This window comes from Pyrus communis, chromosome 7, assembly GCF_963583255.1.
Source record: "Pyrus communis chromosome 7, drPyrComm1.1, whole genome shotgun sequence".
Taxonomy (NCBI): Eukaryota; Viridiplantae; Streptophyta; class Magnoliopsida; order Rosales; family Rosaceae; genus Pyrus; species Pyrus communis.
The window spans coordinates 1,601,817-1,619,399 of NC_084809.1; the positions used below are offsets into that span (position 1 = coordinate 1,601,817).

Genomic DNA, 17,583 nt, shown 5'->3' on the forward strand with positions numbered 1-17,583 from the left:
CATTTAACAACCATATCTAAACCACAATTGATGACTCAGTTGTTGGGACGAATTTCAAATTTGTATTATACACAATTTATCTTAGATTCAATTACTAACGTTTGTGAACCATACGTTAATGATCAGGAGAGGTTAAAATATTTATTTGAGTCTTCCTGCGCCCTAAAAAGGTGAACTATCGCCACTAGGATTTTTTTTTGGGGGGGGGGGGGGGGGTGGTGGGGAGGGGGGTTGGGGTATAACATGAAAAGTAGCATTTCATTGAGCTTTGGTAAGCCTGAGGTTATTTGTCAAATCATATTACATGCATGTCAACGTATGCGAACAACTTTCGAATGAGCATGTTGACTGATGTTAATAACTTTTGAGCAAGAACACAGATCGAAAGATGCTTATAGCAACAACATATAAAGACATGAGGCTAGTAGCTACCCTACTTAGTGCTTATAGAGACAATAGGTGAATAACTGGAGAGCAGCTTTTAAGGGTATCTCAGATTTTCAAAGGGCAGTACCCAGTTCTTCCACAGAAAATCTTTGAGTTTGGAAAGCCAATTGACCCACCTTGTCCCAAAATGAATTCGCATCTGACTACCGTGTCTTCGCCTCTTCGCCACCCGTTAATCTCCTAAAAAAACAACCATATCTGCTTCTATACTGTCCTTAATCTAAGAAAATGCTGCCGGCGTTCAGCGGCCTCAAATTAGAAAAAAAAAGGAATGGGTGGCAAAAGGCTGCATGAAAAGTGTTCATGGAAGGGCTCATCGTTGGTAATTTGTCTAAGAGGAGACAAGGCAAAAGCTCTCGAGGGGTTAGTAGTAGTATACCACTTTTTACCTGTACGTACGTGCATCATGTGCAACGGTAAAGATATTGGAACATGGGAGTCCATGCATGTTAATTACATCGAGAGAAATAAATTAGTTGCTAAACTCTCCTTGGAGGTTGCTTGACTACTAAACAATTGAGAAAATCTCTTCCTAGACCCCTCATTTTTTTTTTTTTTTTTAAAAAGAACAGTTGGTGGCAAGTGACAGTTATCCACTCATTCCGATAGAAGATTCACAGAGACATTTCAGCCTCCCTTTGGTCACAAATTTAGCTTCTACACCAGCAGCGGGTTTCGTACCACTCACTAACCGGAGCAATCATTTAAATATCTGTTCTCCATTCATTCCTTTCACTTATAAGTGATGATCACTAGACCGTAGTACTAAGTGATACTCATTTGTTAATTTAGCAATGAAGCATAGGCCCATAGAAAATGGGCTGAATTTACTAATCCAGTAGGGTATTTTAACGTCAATTGTGGTCTCACCTAAGTGTTAACCCTAAAGGCCCAGAAAGAAAAACTTATAAAACGCCGCAACCAATGACATCTCAAACACATTCCGAAAACCCTAACCTCACTCTTTTATTTCTTGCTCGCAGCTTTTTTTCTTCTGGGTTTTGCTTCTTCTTCTCGGTTTTGGTTTTTGAGTGGTCAAATTTAATATATTTTTGGTGTTGTGGTAATATGTTTGTGTGTGTGTGTGTTGATACGGCAAAGATGAAGAGTGCTTTAAATTTCTGACACCTCTTGTATGAGAAGTGCCTGTAAAAGGGCTCTTCGCTGAGCACTGTTAGCAACTCTCTGAGCCTCCCTCTTCCCCCTGTCTCTTTTTTTTTTTTTTTTTTTTTTTTTTCATTTATAAATTTTCTTTTATCAATTTGCCCAAAATTTATCTGAAAACATGTTTTTATTTAGTTTAGTTTAGTTTCGTTCAATATTGAAGTAATTGACTTTATAGAAACAATAGTTTTGGGCATAATACTTGTACCGAGGATTTTAAGGGAAGTGAGATTCCCATTTTGTTTCAAAATAGAGTCGCGCACACCACATTGAACTTCGATGATCAAAACTGTTTATTTTTCATTTTTCAATTTGCATCTCTTAGATATTCTTGTAAAATATTAATCAAATTGAAAATATTTAAAATATTTAATTGATTCTACAATTATAAAAAGTAATAAAATTTTAATGTAATAATTAAATCGATAAATAATTTTGAGTTAAATTGAATTTTTGGAATAATGATTTATAAATTAAATAGTTTGAATGGTTGAAACTGTAGGATGAGCTCCATATCGAATCCCACTTTTGTCCCTGTGGTTTTCTGTTATTTTTTCCTTTGCACTTGTATTTTCGTCTTTTTTTTTTTTGAACAATTTAGTATAACAACGGGAAGAATTCTAATTGAAATGCCGAATTTGTTTATGAATTGTAACAGCAATGTACTCTTCCCGTCAAAAGATTTGTAAGCTTCTTGTTCGACAATTCGAATCGATTCTGGACAACGTTAGAGCCGCCGTTGCCCAGAATCTTGTTCTTTGACATGCCCGTCTCCTCTGCTAACTTCTCGGCCTCTTCATCTCCGTCAATGACTCGATCGAACCAGATGTATCTGCCAAACGCTGCCATTGCCTCAAACACGCCTACATGTGCCTCTGCCAGTCTTGTTATATCCACTGTGGCTAGCACTCCGCTTTGGTACATTTCTTGCGCTCCTGTGTTTACACAACCAAAATTAGTAAAAATTACAAGGGAACAAGTGGATTTTGACTCATACCAAAATTGTGAGATAGGTACCTCGTAGGATTCTCTTTGTGAGAATCTCGAGATTTTTTAATCTTGTTCGTTTATCGTATATTGTGCGGTCAGTTTTCGTCAGGTATTGTTTGTGTTCAATTTTAAATAATATAATTTAAAATGATTTCTAATCGTAAGATACACGATGAAATGATTAAATTAAAGGATTTCCAGAATCCTCACAAAGAAGATATGGCAAGGACCCTATCTCCTAAATTTTAACACACTTGGGCAGGTTTGAGCACTGCTCGAGGAGGTGGTGCTCAATGAGGCCATAGCGCTCGAGTGGAGCAGAAAGCCCCATGGGCTCGCTTCTTCTCATAGTGACATTACGGTTTGGTGACATTTCTTCATTTGTAATTTAGAATATTGTTAGACCCATTTGGTTTGATTACCATGTACAACGAGTTTGATACCAAATTTTTAGAAAACAAAAAAGGTGGGAAGGAATTAATACATTTGAGATATGAAAGAGTTGCGGTTGGATTTTTAGTGGAAATTTCAGGGCCGGTAATGAGAGCCGGGCAGATGGTGGTCAACTTCAACCCCTTTTCCTCAGCTATTTTCCATGCAGCTTTCTCTGCCCTCAGCTTGCCCAATGCATACCAGAGCTACCATTTCCAAATCAAACTTTAAAAAAAAATTACTAATGATAATTATCCTTGTGATTAGCATAGAAATGTTATTGTGTAATTACTATTGTTCTAAAAATTCATGCTTAAGCGCTAGATGATTGACCACCATCACGATTAATTTCTAGATATTTAAAAAAACAAGAAAGGTTGTCTAAACCTGTCTAGGCGCTTGCCTAGACTCTGCCTAGATGCCTACTGCCTTGCCACTCGGTTATTGCCTTTTAAAACCTTGGTAATTACCAGTAAAATAACTGTAAATAGTATCTTTTTATTTATGCAAAGTGACTCACTGCCTTACCACTCGGCTAGCGCCTTTTAAAACCTTAGTAATTTCAGTAAAATAACTGTAAACAGTACCTTTTTATCTATGCAGAGTGACTCACTGCTCCAGTGGTTATGGTTAATTACAGGGGAGAAGTTCAAATTCTGGGAGCTGTCTTGCCAAACGCAGGCTAAAAGGGAAGAAGTCAGCACACATTTTCTCACAGATGGCGTCATTGCACATGCCTTCATCACATTCTCACTTGCCTTCACTTCTATCTCAGCCATGGATTTCTAATCACATCATTCAAATCCAACGGTCAGTCGCCATTTAAACGACACAAATAAATAGAATTGTGCATGAGCAACAAAATCAAAGGAATATGTGAAAGTTTGAAACTATTTAGTTTTACTTTTTCATGATGAAAATGATAGACACAAAATTATATGCAATTCTTGACGTACAAGTAGAGGTCAGTCGGATGAGCTGATCATAGCACTAATTATTCGATTTTAAGCAATTTAGGTAAAATGTATGTGCATTATTCGATTTTCTCCCCAGACCTTCATTCATAATCAAAGCACAAAAGAAGGACATAAATAAATACTAGTATCCAATGGTCGCAGTAGAACAAGTACATGCAAAAAGAGTAAAGGGGAATGCAAAAATCACTTCCTCAAAAAGAAATCTAGTGTCTTGTGAAAAGAAAAAAAAAAAAAAAAAATCTAGAGTCCGAATGACCACATGGGACAACTGGCACAATAGACTAAATAATGCGGATGCGGATGTGACTCTTTGTTTGGGCTTCGGACAGAAATCTCTGCATCTCATTGTCGGAAGTCAAACGATCAGACAATCTGGATTGTTTAAAATTGAATCTGACGGTCCTTATTAACTTGTTGCCGTTGGCCCATCTTACACAAATCGGGTTCCATAGGAACTCCGAAGTTAAGTGAGTTCGCGAAAGAGCAATCCCAAGATTGGTGACCCTCTGGGAAGTTCTCGTGTGAGTTCCCATGTGAGTTCTCAGAAACAAAACCGTAAGGACGTGATCGGAGTCCAAAACGGATAATATTGTATTACGATGAAGTCAAGCTTGGGATTTGATAGAGCTCTGGGCCGGGACGTGACCCTTAGACTTTGAACACTAAAGTTAGGAGAGGATCGAAATTCCTTTGTGTGCAGTCGGTTGCATGCCATGTAGAAGTCTTTTCAAGTTGGAGAAGAGTAAGACAAATGAAAAGGGTAAAGTAACTCACAGTGTAACCAGAGAGGCCAGCGGGGTCGACAAATGCAGAAGTGTGGAAAACGCCACGACAGCCATGGAACGCGTGTGACAAACTTTCAACAGCGTCGGTGTCAGTTAGCTTCGCAATAAATGCAGATATGCGATCGCTGGTGGCGCCGCTTGTCCTCATCTCCCTCAATATTTCTACATCTTCTGGAATATATGTTTCGGGGGGACACGACAACACATTAATTCCGGATGTAATTAAACAAATTTCACACGACATTTTCTTTATGGGTACAAGTAAAGGAATAATATTCATATATCGCATTAAGATAAATCAACATTCAACCTAATCACATGCGCAATTAAGTTGATCAAAACAATATTTTAGTCCGACATGAACTCATTTTACTACGCTAGCATACATGGGATGTGGTATAGATTTGTTCCGTCTGCTGTCTTTATGCAGATTTGAACCGACAATGCTTGTGCTAGTGAGTGTGCGGTTGTTGTTGCTAATTAGAGGGTTATATCCATATGGCAACTTTTGTAATTGTCGTGGATTCTTTGTAATTGTAATTCAATAATGAAATTTTACTATCGTTTCTTGTATTAAAAAAAAAGGTAATCCAGACTACGTTAAAGAAGAGAAAAGATTTTTGTACCCCTTTTTCTCTCTCCTTTCACTCTAGTTATTTTATGCCCTTTGAATTAGATGGAAATTCATTGACAAGTCACAAAATGCATAAGAAGAAAATGAATGTACAAAAATTATGCTTAATTACAATTAAACTCTATAAATTAATAGTCTTGAGACCAAAGAAAATCTATTAATTTAGAGAATATTAAATAATCGATAAATTCGATTAACTAATAGCTAATTAATTTATCAATATTTTCTTAAATATTGTACACTGTATTTAGTTTCTTGTTTTACAAACTAATAATTCTGTGTATTTGATTAACAATGTAAAATTCATGAATATACTTTTTTTTTTATATAAATATATTGTACATTTTTCAATGCATTAATATTATTTCACTTATGAACATTTAACCAGAAAAATTCTATTTAAATAACAAAAGTCATATTACCACAATACAGACAACAATGGTTTCTCACCTCAAAGGTGTAAAAATCAACAATGACGGATAAAATGTGCAAAGCATTGTGCGAGTACAATAAAAATAAACTAGATAACACTAAAAACAATTGCAATATTAAATTTCTTCGATCATATTTAATTTATATATTATGTGAAATCTATATGAATTTTTTATAATATATTATCTTAAAAGTCGGGACTCTAAAAAAATATTATTCAATCGAGATTATTAATTTATCGGGTATCAATTCCTAGAGGTTCTACTATAACTAAAATAGCGCTCGAATAAAGGAAAATGTTGCAATGTAAATGCAATTAAACAAGCATCCTAAGTTCGATTCATGATATCAGTGAATCGCACGATTGTGATTAAAGAGAGGCTGAAATGCCTTGTTGTGTTTCCGGACTCCCAAAATGATGGACTGTCCTAACGAAGCCAACAATTGTTCCCTTTTCAAATAAAAAAACAAATAATGAAAGAAATAGGGATAAAGGAAGAAACTTTCTATTGTCATCGTGCAACTTCATTGCGGAAGAGAATAGAAGACTTGGAAACTTAATTGAAGCCCAAAAAAATGTTTAAATTGTATAAAATGGAAATTCCAATTTCTCACCAAAATTGCTTGAACTTTTATAAATAACTTTCAAATAATAAAAAACATCAGAAAATTTTAAAAGTATTTATTAATTATATATAAAAAAGTTTCTTTAGTGCTTTTATGGAGAAGTGATTTTTCTCAAGATGTAATTTTAAGTGCTTTTCGGATTTTTATTAGGCTTCTGAAACAATCACTTTCAGTAAAAGCAAGCCGATTCAAATACGGTCACAAAGAAGTAGACTTAGCTTTAATCAACCGACTTAACTCACATTCTACACTTTGAGAATCCAAATTGGAACTTGGATGGATAAAGCATTAACTAATGATGATTTACAGTAATGGATAATTAACGATTACCTTGTTTGTCAACGATGAGGCGGACGGAGTAGCCACGGTGGAGGAGACGGTCGACGACGGCAAGGCCTAAGAAGGAAACGCCGCTAGTGACACACACCAACATGTCTTGTTCATAATCACCCCTCGAGTCGAAACGCCTGTGGTCGGGTTGCTGGTGGTCGTCTTTTCTGCGGTGGAGGCCGGCGGAGGCCACCAACGTACGGCAGAACTCCTGCACCTCGATGTTCACCCTCTCTTCCAAACCCACAATCCCCATTTCGACCGTGTTTGGGTGACACAAAAATGGCACAGAAAAAAAAAAAGAAAAAGGTTTTGTTCGGAAGCTTAGTTTTCTCTTGGACAGAGATGGAGTGACACAACTAGAGAGACGAAGACATGAGTTTATGTAAATATTGAATTGTTGGTCTGTTGGTGTCTACGGCCAGTTGGAAGTCATGCAATGCTCCATTTAACACGTCTCTCTAAAGCCCTTCAATGAATACGGATCTCATCTCTATTAGAGAATAATATTTTTCGCAGAAAAACTGCTAGCAGTTGCCTACCTAGCTAGGTCGGCAATAGGCTTGGCTTGTTTTGGTTTTGCACTTCAATTTTCATCCTATGTTTCGAGGTGAATTTTCTGGCAAATGCGATTGTGAACGTAAGAGCAACTTTAGCGTTGCAAAGGCCTTTTAGGGCAACTCGTTATTAAATTCATCGAGTGAACAGTAATTATTTTTTGTATTTTCACTTCTAAACTGAATAGTCATGGCAATAGATAATAAAATATTAATATTTTTTTCTCACCCAATCCATCAGACACCCCATCTCCCTTTCCATTTCCCCCCTCATTTGACCGGTTCTCTCTTCAACAAATCAAGCTCAAAAATAATATTTTTGGAATCCCTGGTGCGAGGTCCTACCATTGAAGCTGAGAGCTTGAGCTCTCAATCTCGAAGCCAAGAGATGTTTCTATCACTATCTTGTGTTATTAAGCTTTAAATCCTGTTGTGTTGCAATTCTTGTGGTTTAATTCGAGGGCTTAATTCCCTACATGCATCCCATTCTTTTTTCCAGATTCCGACAAAGGAAAACGGACGAATTCGAGTCGGGTCACCCTAACATCAACCACACATCACACATCACACATCACACAGCCCTCAGGCTCTCGAGCCACCAATTCGAGTCGGGCCTCTCGCTCAGGCCCCTCCCTCAGCCCACACATCTGCATGGGCTGGAGCTTACAGCTGGGGCTATTGGGATAGGGAAGTCGCCGGTCCATCGGGCTAATGTTCCCGGTGGAGTTGCTCTAAAATGTACTATATAAGAGTCTCCGGTTTAGCTCTATCATCCTTCCATGGAGGCAAACTCGGGTTGGCAAATGGACTCTCGAATAAATAAATTCGATTTGATAATAAACCATGTTTCTTGTTGCTTATAGCTTGAGAATGACGTTACAATAAGTCACTTCTTGATAATTTATACACCAAAAAAAATCAGATATTTTGATATGGTACGAAATTATTACCATATAGAACTGCAGATGAGAACCAATTCATGTTACAGGTTGCTCAAATCTTTCGAGTAAGTTGTACTCTAAAATTTAGCTTATTTCAATCCGATTGAGATCAGTTTTTATCGATTTTCCACTTATCTGACGCAGAAAATGGTAAATCCGCTTCCAAATGTCTTCTAAAATTTTCTTTAATGCGCGCTGAGGCTAGCTCGAGAACACGACTATGATATTAACAGTAGACGAAGACGAGAGAAATTGAACCAAAATAAATTATATTTACAATATCAGTTCAACAAATTACATGTTGCACAACGGGACTCAAAGGAATTGCATTCTCAAAATTTGAATGTCTGCACTAACCCACATTCACACATATGATACACTAGAAGACACCGGAAAAAATTTTGCTCCTGCGATTCAGCATTAACCGGCAGACGCCACGTACCATCCAGCAACAACGTCCGCCGGTGGCCACAGCACCGCCACCATGGTTCATCTGCTTTCTGTAGCATTTTCTATTTTCCGGTCAAAGCAATTATTCGACTGTCAGCGGTGGACATGACATTGCCTTCATGCATCACTTCGATTTCTAGCATTTTCGTCTTTGTTGGCCATACCTTTCAATTGCCTTTCTAACTGCAAACCAAAGGGAGATCTTTTAATTACTTGGAATTGGAAGAAACATTTTGATTAACAGATGGTTAATCTGAAAACATATTTCTTTTCTCCGCGGAACATAAAAACTCAAACAAAACCATTCAAGACAAATACACGAACCTGGGCATTTTTCAGCTTGTGTCTTTGCAATTGTTCGACAAGATTCCCAACACTGACATTATAGACAGATTATAAGTAGAATGTTTATATGCAGATCAGATTCACATCATCAAAAAGCGTTTAATTACTCAAATACCTCTGTTGCAGATTAATCACCAGAGACTGCAATTCTCTCTCCCGAGAGGAAGCCAGAGCCATCTGCATCAGTTTGACATAAAGCATAGTCAAGATCTAGTTCAAGCTTACAGTCCATAAGCGCAAATTATTATCATAAGTCGGACGTATCTTAAACTACATGTCCAAGACGATTTTGAAAGTTATATACAAGTGAAATAATAGATTATATTACTGTTAAAGGTATGAATTACTTCAACCACGAAACAATATATACAGTAATTAAACCCAGGTTTTACCTGCAAAAGGTCACCGGTGCTTGCGTCAGTGGACTCCCCTTGTGTCTGTTCCACGTATTTGATCAATTTAACTATTTCGTCCTGTCACATGAAGAAAGAAAGTTGAGACACACTCTCTCTACAAAATGGGTTCAAAAACTGGCACATACTCTTTGTGAGGTGTTTTGCTGCAGAATGCATTGTAGTGAAGGGAGAACAGTGGTAGCTGCAAGATTTGCAGTCGCTGGACCAGTTGAACTTCCAGAAGGATTAAACAAGCAGTTTGAAGGACCCTGGAAAAGAGATAGGAACGGTAATGGTTATTAATGCCTAAAGGATATCCTGCTAAGTTGCACCCCTTCTTTATGATGCTAAACATCATAAACACACGACGTAGACATAAAACCCCGACGGGTACTGAGAACAAATCTGATGGAAAAACTGAAACCAATAGGTGCCTCAAATATGAAGCAATGCAATTCTATTGTAAATAGTCAATAACACTCCAGAATATATCAGTTATTAAATATATGTACCTTGGGACTGAGGTCCGCTGAAGTAACCTTGAAGCGCCCCTTGCGTTGGACAACTGCTCCTTCAGAAACATCCTCAGCTGCATAAACAGATGCATAAATGATATAATAGATTTTTAAAACGCACAAACAGGTGGAAGATATCAGACATAGGGAATAAATGATGAAAGCATATAGCGACAAGAGACAAACCAGAAGCATGGCCGATGGAATCTCTCTTCTGGCGATACGACAATGGACCACTGTAGCTCCGCTCAGGTTGATGTTTTGATTGCAAATGATCCCTTCAAAACATATAATATTTTCAACTCATAGCTGGTAGAACCACATTTTTACACGCAATTGCACAAAATTACAATGATTGGCAGATGAGGATACCAAAAGAATCATACCGTAAAAAAGCAAGACGACAATGACAATCAGGGTGCTTTTACACTGTAGTCTATTACCATCAAAACCATATTCATTATTGTTTCCTGAACTTTCACTGGGCAAGGCTCTAGGTGATAAAACCATGATTATCATGACAATTTCGACAGTGAAGAAATTTAATTACAATTTAGTTCAACAAAGGATGGTTCCTTAGTACTCCACATATACAATATTATCATATGATAGTTTCAACGTAAAAAATAAAAAATACAGTGTGATTCCAACAAAGGATGACTCATAACAATACTAGGCAACAAGAATGTGCGTTGCGCAATTGTTGTGAGGAGCTCTAAGTAGGTATTATACTAAGTCAACAAGCAACCACATATGGAATTCAAAGAGCGTTTTATTCAGCCAGAGATAATGAGCATGCAAACAATGCTTGATGCAGGAAAGTGAAAAGGGGGAAGCTCACTTTCTTCTGATTAAGAAAAGTGGAAAACAAATAGAGCATTCTATCGATGATGTTATTCTAGAAAAAGCACATTAAACAACCCAATCAACTTCATCATAAGAACACTTACCTTTCACCGTTGCCAACAACCTTTTTGGGAGAAAGCACATAATCCGGTAACAGTGAACCACTCAAAAACTTTTTAGGCTCGGGATTAACATGACGTGGTAAAGAACTACATTGCCTTGAAGTCTCACCTTCACTTCTTCCATTTTCTTGAGCAATGTTTCTAGGACTAGATGCACTCACATCATCCTCACAAACATCAAAACAGCCTCTGCATCAGAGAAAACAATTTGGAAGTAAGATAAAAGAAATGAAAAAAAATTGCATTCAAAACGCTTAGCAAACATAGAAAAAAGAAACTTTTAAATCAAGACACAAGGTTTCTACAAGAACGGAACAATTACAATCGCAATGAAATTAATAAACACACAAAATATCTCAATAATTTTGGGAAAATCCATAATGAAAGTAATTACTAGGATGCTACATAAAATGGATAAAATGCAATAACTTGCAGAAAATAGTTAAGATATTGAATAATAATAATTTGGAGGACTGCATTAACAATCTGTTTGCTGACAAATCAGTTAAAGTTATAAGGGCTGAAGTTATTAATATGAGTGGATGACACGATTCCAGAAAAGGAAAGCATTCATACTTAAGCGCTTGAAGAGGTTTGATAGGAAATGAAGCAAGTGAGTTGTCCAAATCATGCAGATCGTTGAAGCCATCCTAAGCAGGCAGACACCGAATAAATAAAACAATATTAGAACTTAAAAAACTGAACATCTGAGACAAGGGTGATGAGATTAAAGAAGTAGTTCCTGTACCTCCTGATCAGGCACAGCATTTGATTGGATTTCCATCTCAGTGGCTTCCCTCTTCGTTGGAAAACTAACATCCTCGTCCTTATCAATTTGCTTCTCACTTGATGCATTGGGCATGCCATCCTCTTCAATCTGCAGGCAACAGTATGTCAGTAATAATGTAAATTAACAAAATAAATGATTAATAATGTTAAATGAAGCCGCCGTGCATGAATCAGACCAACGGTTAGTTGATTAGGACTAAAACAAGTACACATAGGCTAGAAATTGATAAACTTACAAGAGCAGCCTCATTTTTTAAATCCTCAAGGTTGAAATTCCAGGCACTGATTCCTCGGATATACTCTTGCTGCAAGTAAGAATATATATTCAGGATGGTGTTGATAATAACTTAACCGAAACCTAGGAATTAGATTCTCAAATATTAAAGCAGAAAGTTTGATTACACAGTATATTAATTTATAGCACATGCACACAGACAAATTCAAAGAGTGAAAGCGGAAAGAGAAACCTTAAATGCTGATGCCTAAAGACCACTCAAGACTACAACTAAACACGTAACTACTTTTGTTTAAGGGTTAGCTATATTTACACCCTTGAGGTCTGAAATAGACCACGAGGTTTAAATTTTCTTCACCCTTAAGTTTTGAAATTGTATCGCCTTACACCTTTTCCCTCTTTGAATATCTAATCCTCCATTAAATTGATGAGTATTTTTGTCAATGTAATGCAAATTTGGCTTACATGTTTACCCATATAAGGATCTCACACTCACTATATCATCAATTTAATAAAGGGTCAAACAATCAATCTGACCAAAGGCATAAATTGTTACAATTTTAATACCTTCATGGCCCAATTTGAAAATCACCCCAAACCTCAAGGGTGTAAAATGTAGTTAGCTCTTTATTTAACTTTGAACAACTCTCACCTGTGATAAATGTTCATCCCCATAGAGAGCCTTATTCTGCACAAGAAGATCAGCTTCTTTTGCCTAAAACACATAAAAAAAAAGGTAAAAATGTAGCTGAAATCATGACACATACCATAACTGAATAATAAAGTACACGAGAATTTGGGAGTAGCAAGAGACCTTCAGCATCCTGAAACGTTCACCCAATGGAGAAAGACCCTCAAGAATGGTACGGGACAGATATTCAACAGGTCGTGCATGTTTGAAAAAATGGTGCTTCAAAAGCTTCTCTGAAGATGGACGCTTCTTTGGATCCTTCACTAAGCAAGCACCTACCATCTCTTTGAAAGACTGGAAAATGTAGCACTTCATGAATTAAATTTGGGAATGGAAGATGTGAGTTTCAACTGGCCAACACAAACCTTTGAAAATCTTTTGTCTCTTTCATAGTCAAGGCCGGGGGGTGCATTTTGTAAAGTCATAAGCAAAACCTGCAAGAAAAAGAGTAGAAATAATTTGTAAACTCACCCAATAAGCACCGGTGAAACACTTCTACTAGGAAGAGCCCATATTAATATGAAAAATTCAAGAAAATTACTTTCATGGGCGGGTACTTAGAAAATGGGGCATGACCATGAGCAAGCTCAAGCGCTGTTATTCCAAATGACCAGATGTCTGCTCTGTAAATGAAGAAAAAGGTAAAAATACAACATAAGAAAACTTCAGCCAAACATAAAGCAGCAGAGAAACCACGGATACAGAGAGAACATAGAAAGTCAGAGATTGGCTAGTAATCCACTCACTTGAAGTCATATCCATGTAACTGCTGCATAACTTCAGGAGCCATCCTGAGGAGAAAGGGACAAAATCAGAGTATTTTAGGGTGTATAGTCTGTTGACGACTCTTACTTGTTCGGAGGAATCTATTCGTTTCTTACTACAATACCTTGTTTTGACTCGTTTGGATGTGTTTTAAAATGACTGAAAGCGCTTTTAGAGAAAATGTTTTTGGGTTCAAAATACACTTAAAAGTGTTTTCTGCAAGAAGCACCAGTTATATGCTTCTTCCACGAAGCACTTTAAGTGCTTTTCCAGGGTTTACTTGCATCTTTACTAAAAATTGGTTCTAAAAGCATTTGCACCAAAAGTGCTTTCAGTTATTTTAAAAGCACATCCAAACGAGCTCTATGTATAAAATTTCTACAGCCTTAAGCCAATTAAAAATGGAAAAATGATTTTGATATTACACCATCATACATAAGGCAGACGGAAAAGATTAAAAAACAAATACCAGCATGGAGTTCCAACAAACGTATTTCTGGAACGTTGTCTATCACCAGCATCAAACATGCATGCGGACACTCCAAAGTCTGCTAACTTGACGGCACCATTAGAGTCAATTAAAATATTCCCAGCCTGAATTTGAAGGTTAAGAACATAAATAAGAATACCAGTGCATCATCCTTCAACATGAACAGGCATAGATAACAGTATGCTAAGAAATTTGACACAATTTGTACACAAGCTTGTCATATACCCAAGACACAAACATATCGGCTAGTTATTCACATGTAAGAAGTTTTGAATAGAGACGTAAACATTATATCATTGAGCGCAGAATTAATCTTTTCAAAAAAAAAAAAAAATCGCATGCCATGGAAAGTAACTATCGTCAGAATATATTGGTTCCAAGGATACTAGTTTTCTGCATATTGCAACCAATAATGTGCCTATTTCATAATGAAGAATACAAAAAGTTATTGGTAAATCACCTGCCCTGAATGAAGTATACAAAAAATTATTGGTAAATAATAAGAGAGTGGAGCGTGGTACCTTCACATCTCTATGGATGTCGCCCTGAGCATGAAGATACACGAGAGCTTTGAGAACTTCGTGCAATAAAGTTGCAATAACAGGCTCTTCAAACCCTTCAGGATAAGAAGATTTCATTATATGCAGGCAGGACCCTCCAGCCATATATGGCATCACGACCCAAAGGCTATGGCCAGCAGTGAATGAACAATGTGCTCGTACTAAATTTTGGTGTTTAATCAAAGTCATTGTGTTAACCTCCCGTCGGATACCATCCTGCAAAATTTGACAGAAAAATAGAACTGTAGATGATACTTCACATACCATTTATACTCTTATATCAACCAATTGACAGCTTAAAGACAAAAAACCAGTCAATTTCGACAGACAATATTCTTCGAGACTATGATGGCTTAAAAGTGTTGCTAACGCAGAAACTCAACTTATTTCCAGACAAATCCTTTCTACAAATGCCTTGTAGTTGTGCCCAAACGTTCACCCTATGTTTGGATGAGGGATTGGCAAGCATATAGGATTAAGCTACATAAGTTAGAAATGCACCACAAAGATTAGACGGAGGGATTTGAATTGACCAGATACAATGCATTATTGCATTGGGATGGATTTTGCAAATGATTACTTGAAAGGAGTAATTTGTAAATCCTTTTTGTTTATGTCATTGTAAAGATCATGCAGTGCGTTTCAAATTCCATTATACAATGTTTTGTGGTTCAGTTTTAACTAATCTATCCTAAAACCCTTGCAAATCCCCCATCCAAACATAGGGTTAGAAAACAAATTCACCACAAAAATAATGAAGTATAAGTCTTCTGTAAGATACTGAAGCCATGATGTGATAGGATTGCTTCTCGAAAGATTATGCAATATGTATGCATAAGTTCAGTTAGTCCATGCATGTTAGACATAGAACCCAAGTGAACAAGATAAGGCAAATATAAACATCACTTAGACACAAATTCAATGAAGTATAAATAAAATAAACATATGAGCTGCATACAAGAGTAAGCTTCATACCAGGTCATTGTTACACTTTTCCAGATCAAGAACCTTGATAGCAACTATCTCATTAAGTGGTATACAGAGTGCCCTGTACACGGAAGCACTGACACCTTCACCAACTTCTTCGTATAACTTATAATCTTTTGCATCCAAAGGAAATCGTTTATTTGATTCATACTCCATGGTTTCTTCTTATATCACACGGTTTAAATACTCTCTAATTCTAGATATCCCAACGAACAAGATTAAGGTGTACCCCAAGGAGATAAGCATCAAATCAGTACGGGGTTTCCAATTTGATAGCATTTTCCCTTTGTTCAACACAAAATTGCAGATACATCCAGTAACTCCATCGAGATATTGTTCTCACCATATGTGTCCATTTATAGCCTGATTAATTTCAGGAATCCGTAACTAATTATAAAACATTGATATCTCCAAATAGGCAACACTATGGTTTCATCCACTACCAAAAATTGTTGATAAAACTTGCTGAACTAGTACGTAGAAAATCAGCATTGAGAGCATATAGCCATATCTAGTAAATTAGGCAATAAGTGCAGAATAACGCTTCGCGAATTTGAACTGCCCACTATTCTCACAAGACCAACTTGAATGTTATCCTATGGCGTGCATGCGGAAGGCAATGATTGATGCCTTACGAATACATAAGAAAATAATCCTACAAAATCAAAGAGGTAGTAGTTAGCCTTAGCAAAAAAAGGAAAACAAGAAATGACTACTTGAGTGACCCAATATGAGGTATATCAAACACATACCAATGACATTGATCGTAACAATTCCAATAAACAAAATTTAACCCATCAATGGTTAAACGGATACGAAACAAAATCCAAACACGAACTGTAATTCAGTAATGGGTGACCAAATTCTGGATCCTAAAGCACCAACTTTGTTGGAAATTAGGAATCTACTAAAAATTGTATCCGAAAAACTAACAATCTTACGAAATATCTCGTTTGATCATTTCCAAACAATCCTCCCTCCCAGAAAAGCAAAAGACTTCAACTTTCTGTAAATTCATGCTTCTATTCAACAATTTACTCATAATTTAAAGACAAAAATAAAAATAAAACTTAATTTGCAATCTACCATTCCAAATTTCCACATTTTCCCAATCAAATTCCAAAAAAGGCATCTCAGAAACCATCTGAAATCATCCAAACCAAAATCCCAGTTGCCCATTTGCCAACCCAGCAAATCCAAAGCATCAGATTCTCATCACAATCATTAAGAAATCAAATAATTAACCAAAAAGAAAACTTTTAAATTGCTGCTAAGTAAAGTCGTAAACTTGATTAGAAAAATTCAACTCCTTTAAGAGGACGGAGGAACCTGAAGAATTACCAGCGAGAGTACCGAATCCGCAGGACCAGTCCGTGTCGTTTCGAATCGGTTTCGCTGCGTTCCGACGTGAAAGCGGACGAACCAGAAAGCGCAGAACTGAATCGGAGTTTGCTTCTGACAAAGATTGAGACAGATAAATGAGAGAACCCTCTTCTGCCCCCTATCCCCGACAAAAACGACGTCGATTCAGCTCAATTTGCTCGTCGATTGAAATCCCCCTATTCTCTCTCCTATTCTCTCTCTATATCCAACTGTCGCTGAGGCTTAGGTCCTCAGATCGAATCTCTCACCGTTTTTTTCGTTTTTTTTTTTAAATTAAAATTAAAATATATAATACAGCAAGACAGATAAAAGGGAAACGTTTTTTGTGCCTTCAGTTTTGGTCTCAGTCTGCAAAAATTATTTGGTGGGAAAAATAAAATATTGGTGGGAAAAAATCCAGCGGATCTTCTTTGTGAGGAATTTAGGAATTCTTCAATCATATTCATTTATTGTACATCATGGGGTCATAAATCATTATAAATTTTTTATTTAAAATTGAATATAAATAGTACCTGATAAAAATTGATCGCACAATGTACGATAAATGGATGTGATCAGAAAAAATAATATAATTAGTAATTTATTTGTGGGGAAATTTCTTAATTAAATATAATTTTGCTAGAATTATATAGCTTGCATATGGAGGCCAAAAGTGACTGCAAAGGGATAGAGTTGGTCAATGCATTGGGGATGT

At 36.7% G+C, this 17,583-nt stretch overlaps 2 protein-coding genes and 1 non-coding gene across 4 annotated transcripts; 1 reads left to right on the top strand and 2 right to left on the bottom strand.

Annotated features, from left to right (window-relative positions):
• Positions 1 to 1,541: 1,541 nt before the first annotated feature.
• LOC137741233 (small nucleolar RNA snoR1) lies at positions 1,542 to 1,639 on the top strand. The gene has a single exon (XR_011069261.1). It is a non-coding gene; the product is annotated as a small nucleolar RNA snoR1 (small nucleolar RNA).
• Positions 1,640 to 2,156: 517 nt separating this feature from the next.
• Positions 2,157 to 7,223, bottom strand: LOC137740817 (cinnamoyl-CoA reductase-like SNL6). The gene is made up of 5 exons (XM_068480622.1): positions 6,819 to 7,223; positions 4,785 to 4,966; positions 3,621 to 3,818; positions 3,088 to 3,239; positions 2,157 to 2,548 (listed from the first exon to the last, which is right to left on the bottom strand). The coding sequence occupies exons 1-5, from the start codon at positions 7,072 to 7,074 to the stop codon at positions 2,254 to 2,256; spliced, it is 1,083 nt and encodes a 360-aa protein (XP_068336723.1). The 5' UTR covers positions 7,075 to 7,223; the 3' UTR covers positions 2,157 to 2,253.
• A 1,345-nt stretch (positions 7,224 to 8,568) lies between these two features.
• LOC137739625 (serine/threonine-protein kinase BLUS1-like) lies at positions 8,569 to 17,115 on the bottom strand. Of its 2 annotated transcripts, XM_068479261.1 has the most exons (21): positions 16,848 to 17,115; positions 15,495 to 16,161; positions 14,481 to 14,735; positions 13,939 to 14,063; positions 13,451 to 13,495; positions 13,246 to 13,327; positions 13,070 to 13,138; positions 12,828 to 12,998; positions 12,666 to 12,728; positions 12,015 to 12,083; positions 11,738 to 11,866; positions 11,566 to 11,639; positions 11,099 to 11,178; positions 10,972 to 11,014; positions 10,208 to 10,299; positions 10,019 to 10,095; positions 9,653 to 9,775; positions 9,504 to 9,584; positions 9,227 to 9,288; positions 9,091 to 9,142; positions 8,569 to 8,949 (listed from the first exon to the last, which is right to left on the bottom strand). In XM_068479261.1, the coding sequence occupies exons 2-21, from the start codon at positions 15,660 to 15,662 to the stop codon at positions 8,884 to 8,886; spliced, it is 1,926 nt and encodes a 641-aa protein (XP_068335362.1). In that variant the 5' UTR covers positions 15,663 to 16,161; positions 16,848 to 17,115; the 3' UTR covers positions 8,569 to 8,883. The 2 variants fall into 2 exon arrangements, with proteins under 2 accessions (XP_068335362.1, XP_068335361.1); XM_068479260.1 differs by having other exon boundaries at positions 10,972 to 11,178; positions 16,848 to 17,114.
• Positions 17,116 to 17,583: the final 468 nt, after the last annotated feature.

What these genes read in the sequence shown, in the direction of transcription:
- LOC137740817 (XM_068480622.1), bottom strand. Translation starts at nt 7,074, where the DNA reads ATGGGGATTGTGGGTTTGGAAGAGAGGGTGAACATCGAGGTGCAGGAG. An exon ending in CCTCATCGTTGACAAACAAG is followed by an intron (nt 4,967 to 6,818) that starts GTAATCGTTAAT and finishes CATATATTCCAG; the next exon opens with AAGATGTAGAAATATTGAGG. An exon ending in CACTCTGCATAGATAAAAAG is followed by an intron (nt 3,240 to 3,620) that starts GTACTGTTTACA and finishes TGGAAATGGTAG; the next exon opens with CTCTGGTATGCATTGGGCAA.
- LOC137739625 (XM_068479260.1), bottom strand. Translation starts at nt 15,662, where the DNA reads ATGGAGTATGAATCAAATAAACGATTTCCTTTGGATGCAAAAGATTAT. An exon ending in AAACCTCTTCAAGCGCTTAA is followed by an intron (nt 11,179 to 11,565) that starts GTATGAATGCTT and finishes TCTCTGATGCAG; the next exon opens with AGGCTGTTTTGATGTTTGTG. An exon ending in GTGATTAATCTGCAACAGAG is followed by an intron (nt 9,143 to 9,226) that starts GTATTTGAGTAA and finishes CTATAATGTCAG; the next exon opens with TGTTGGGAATCTTGTCGAAC.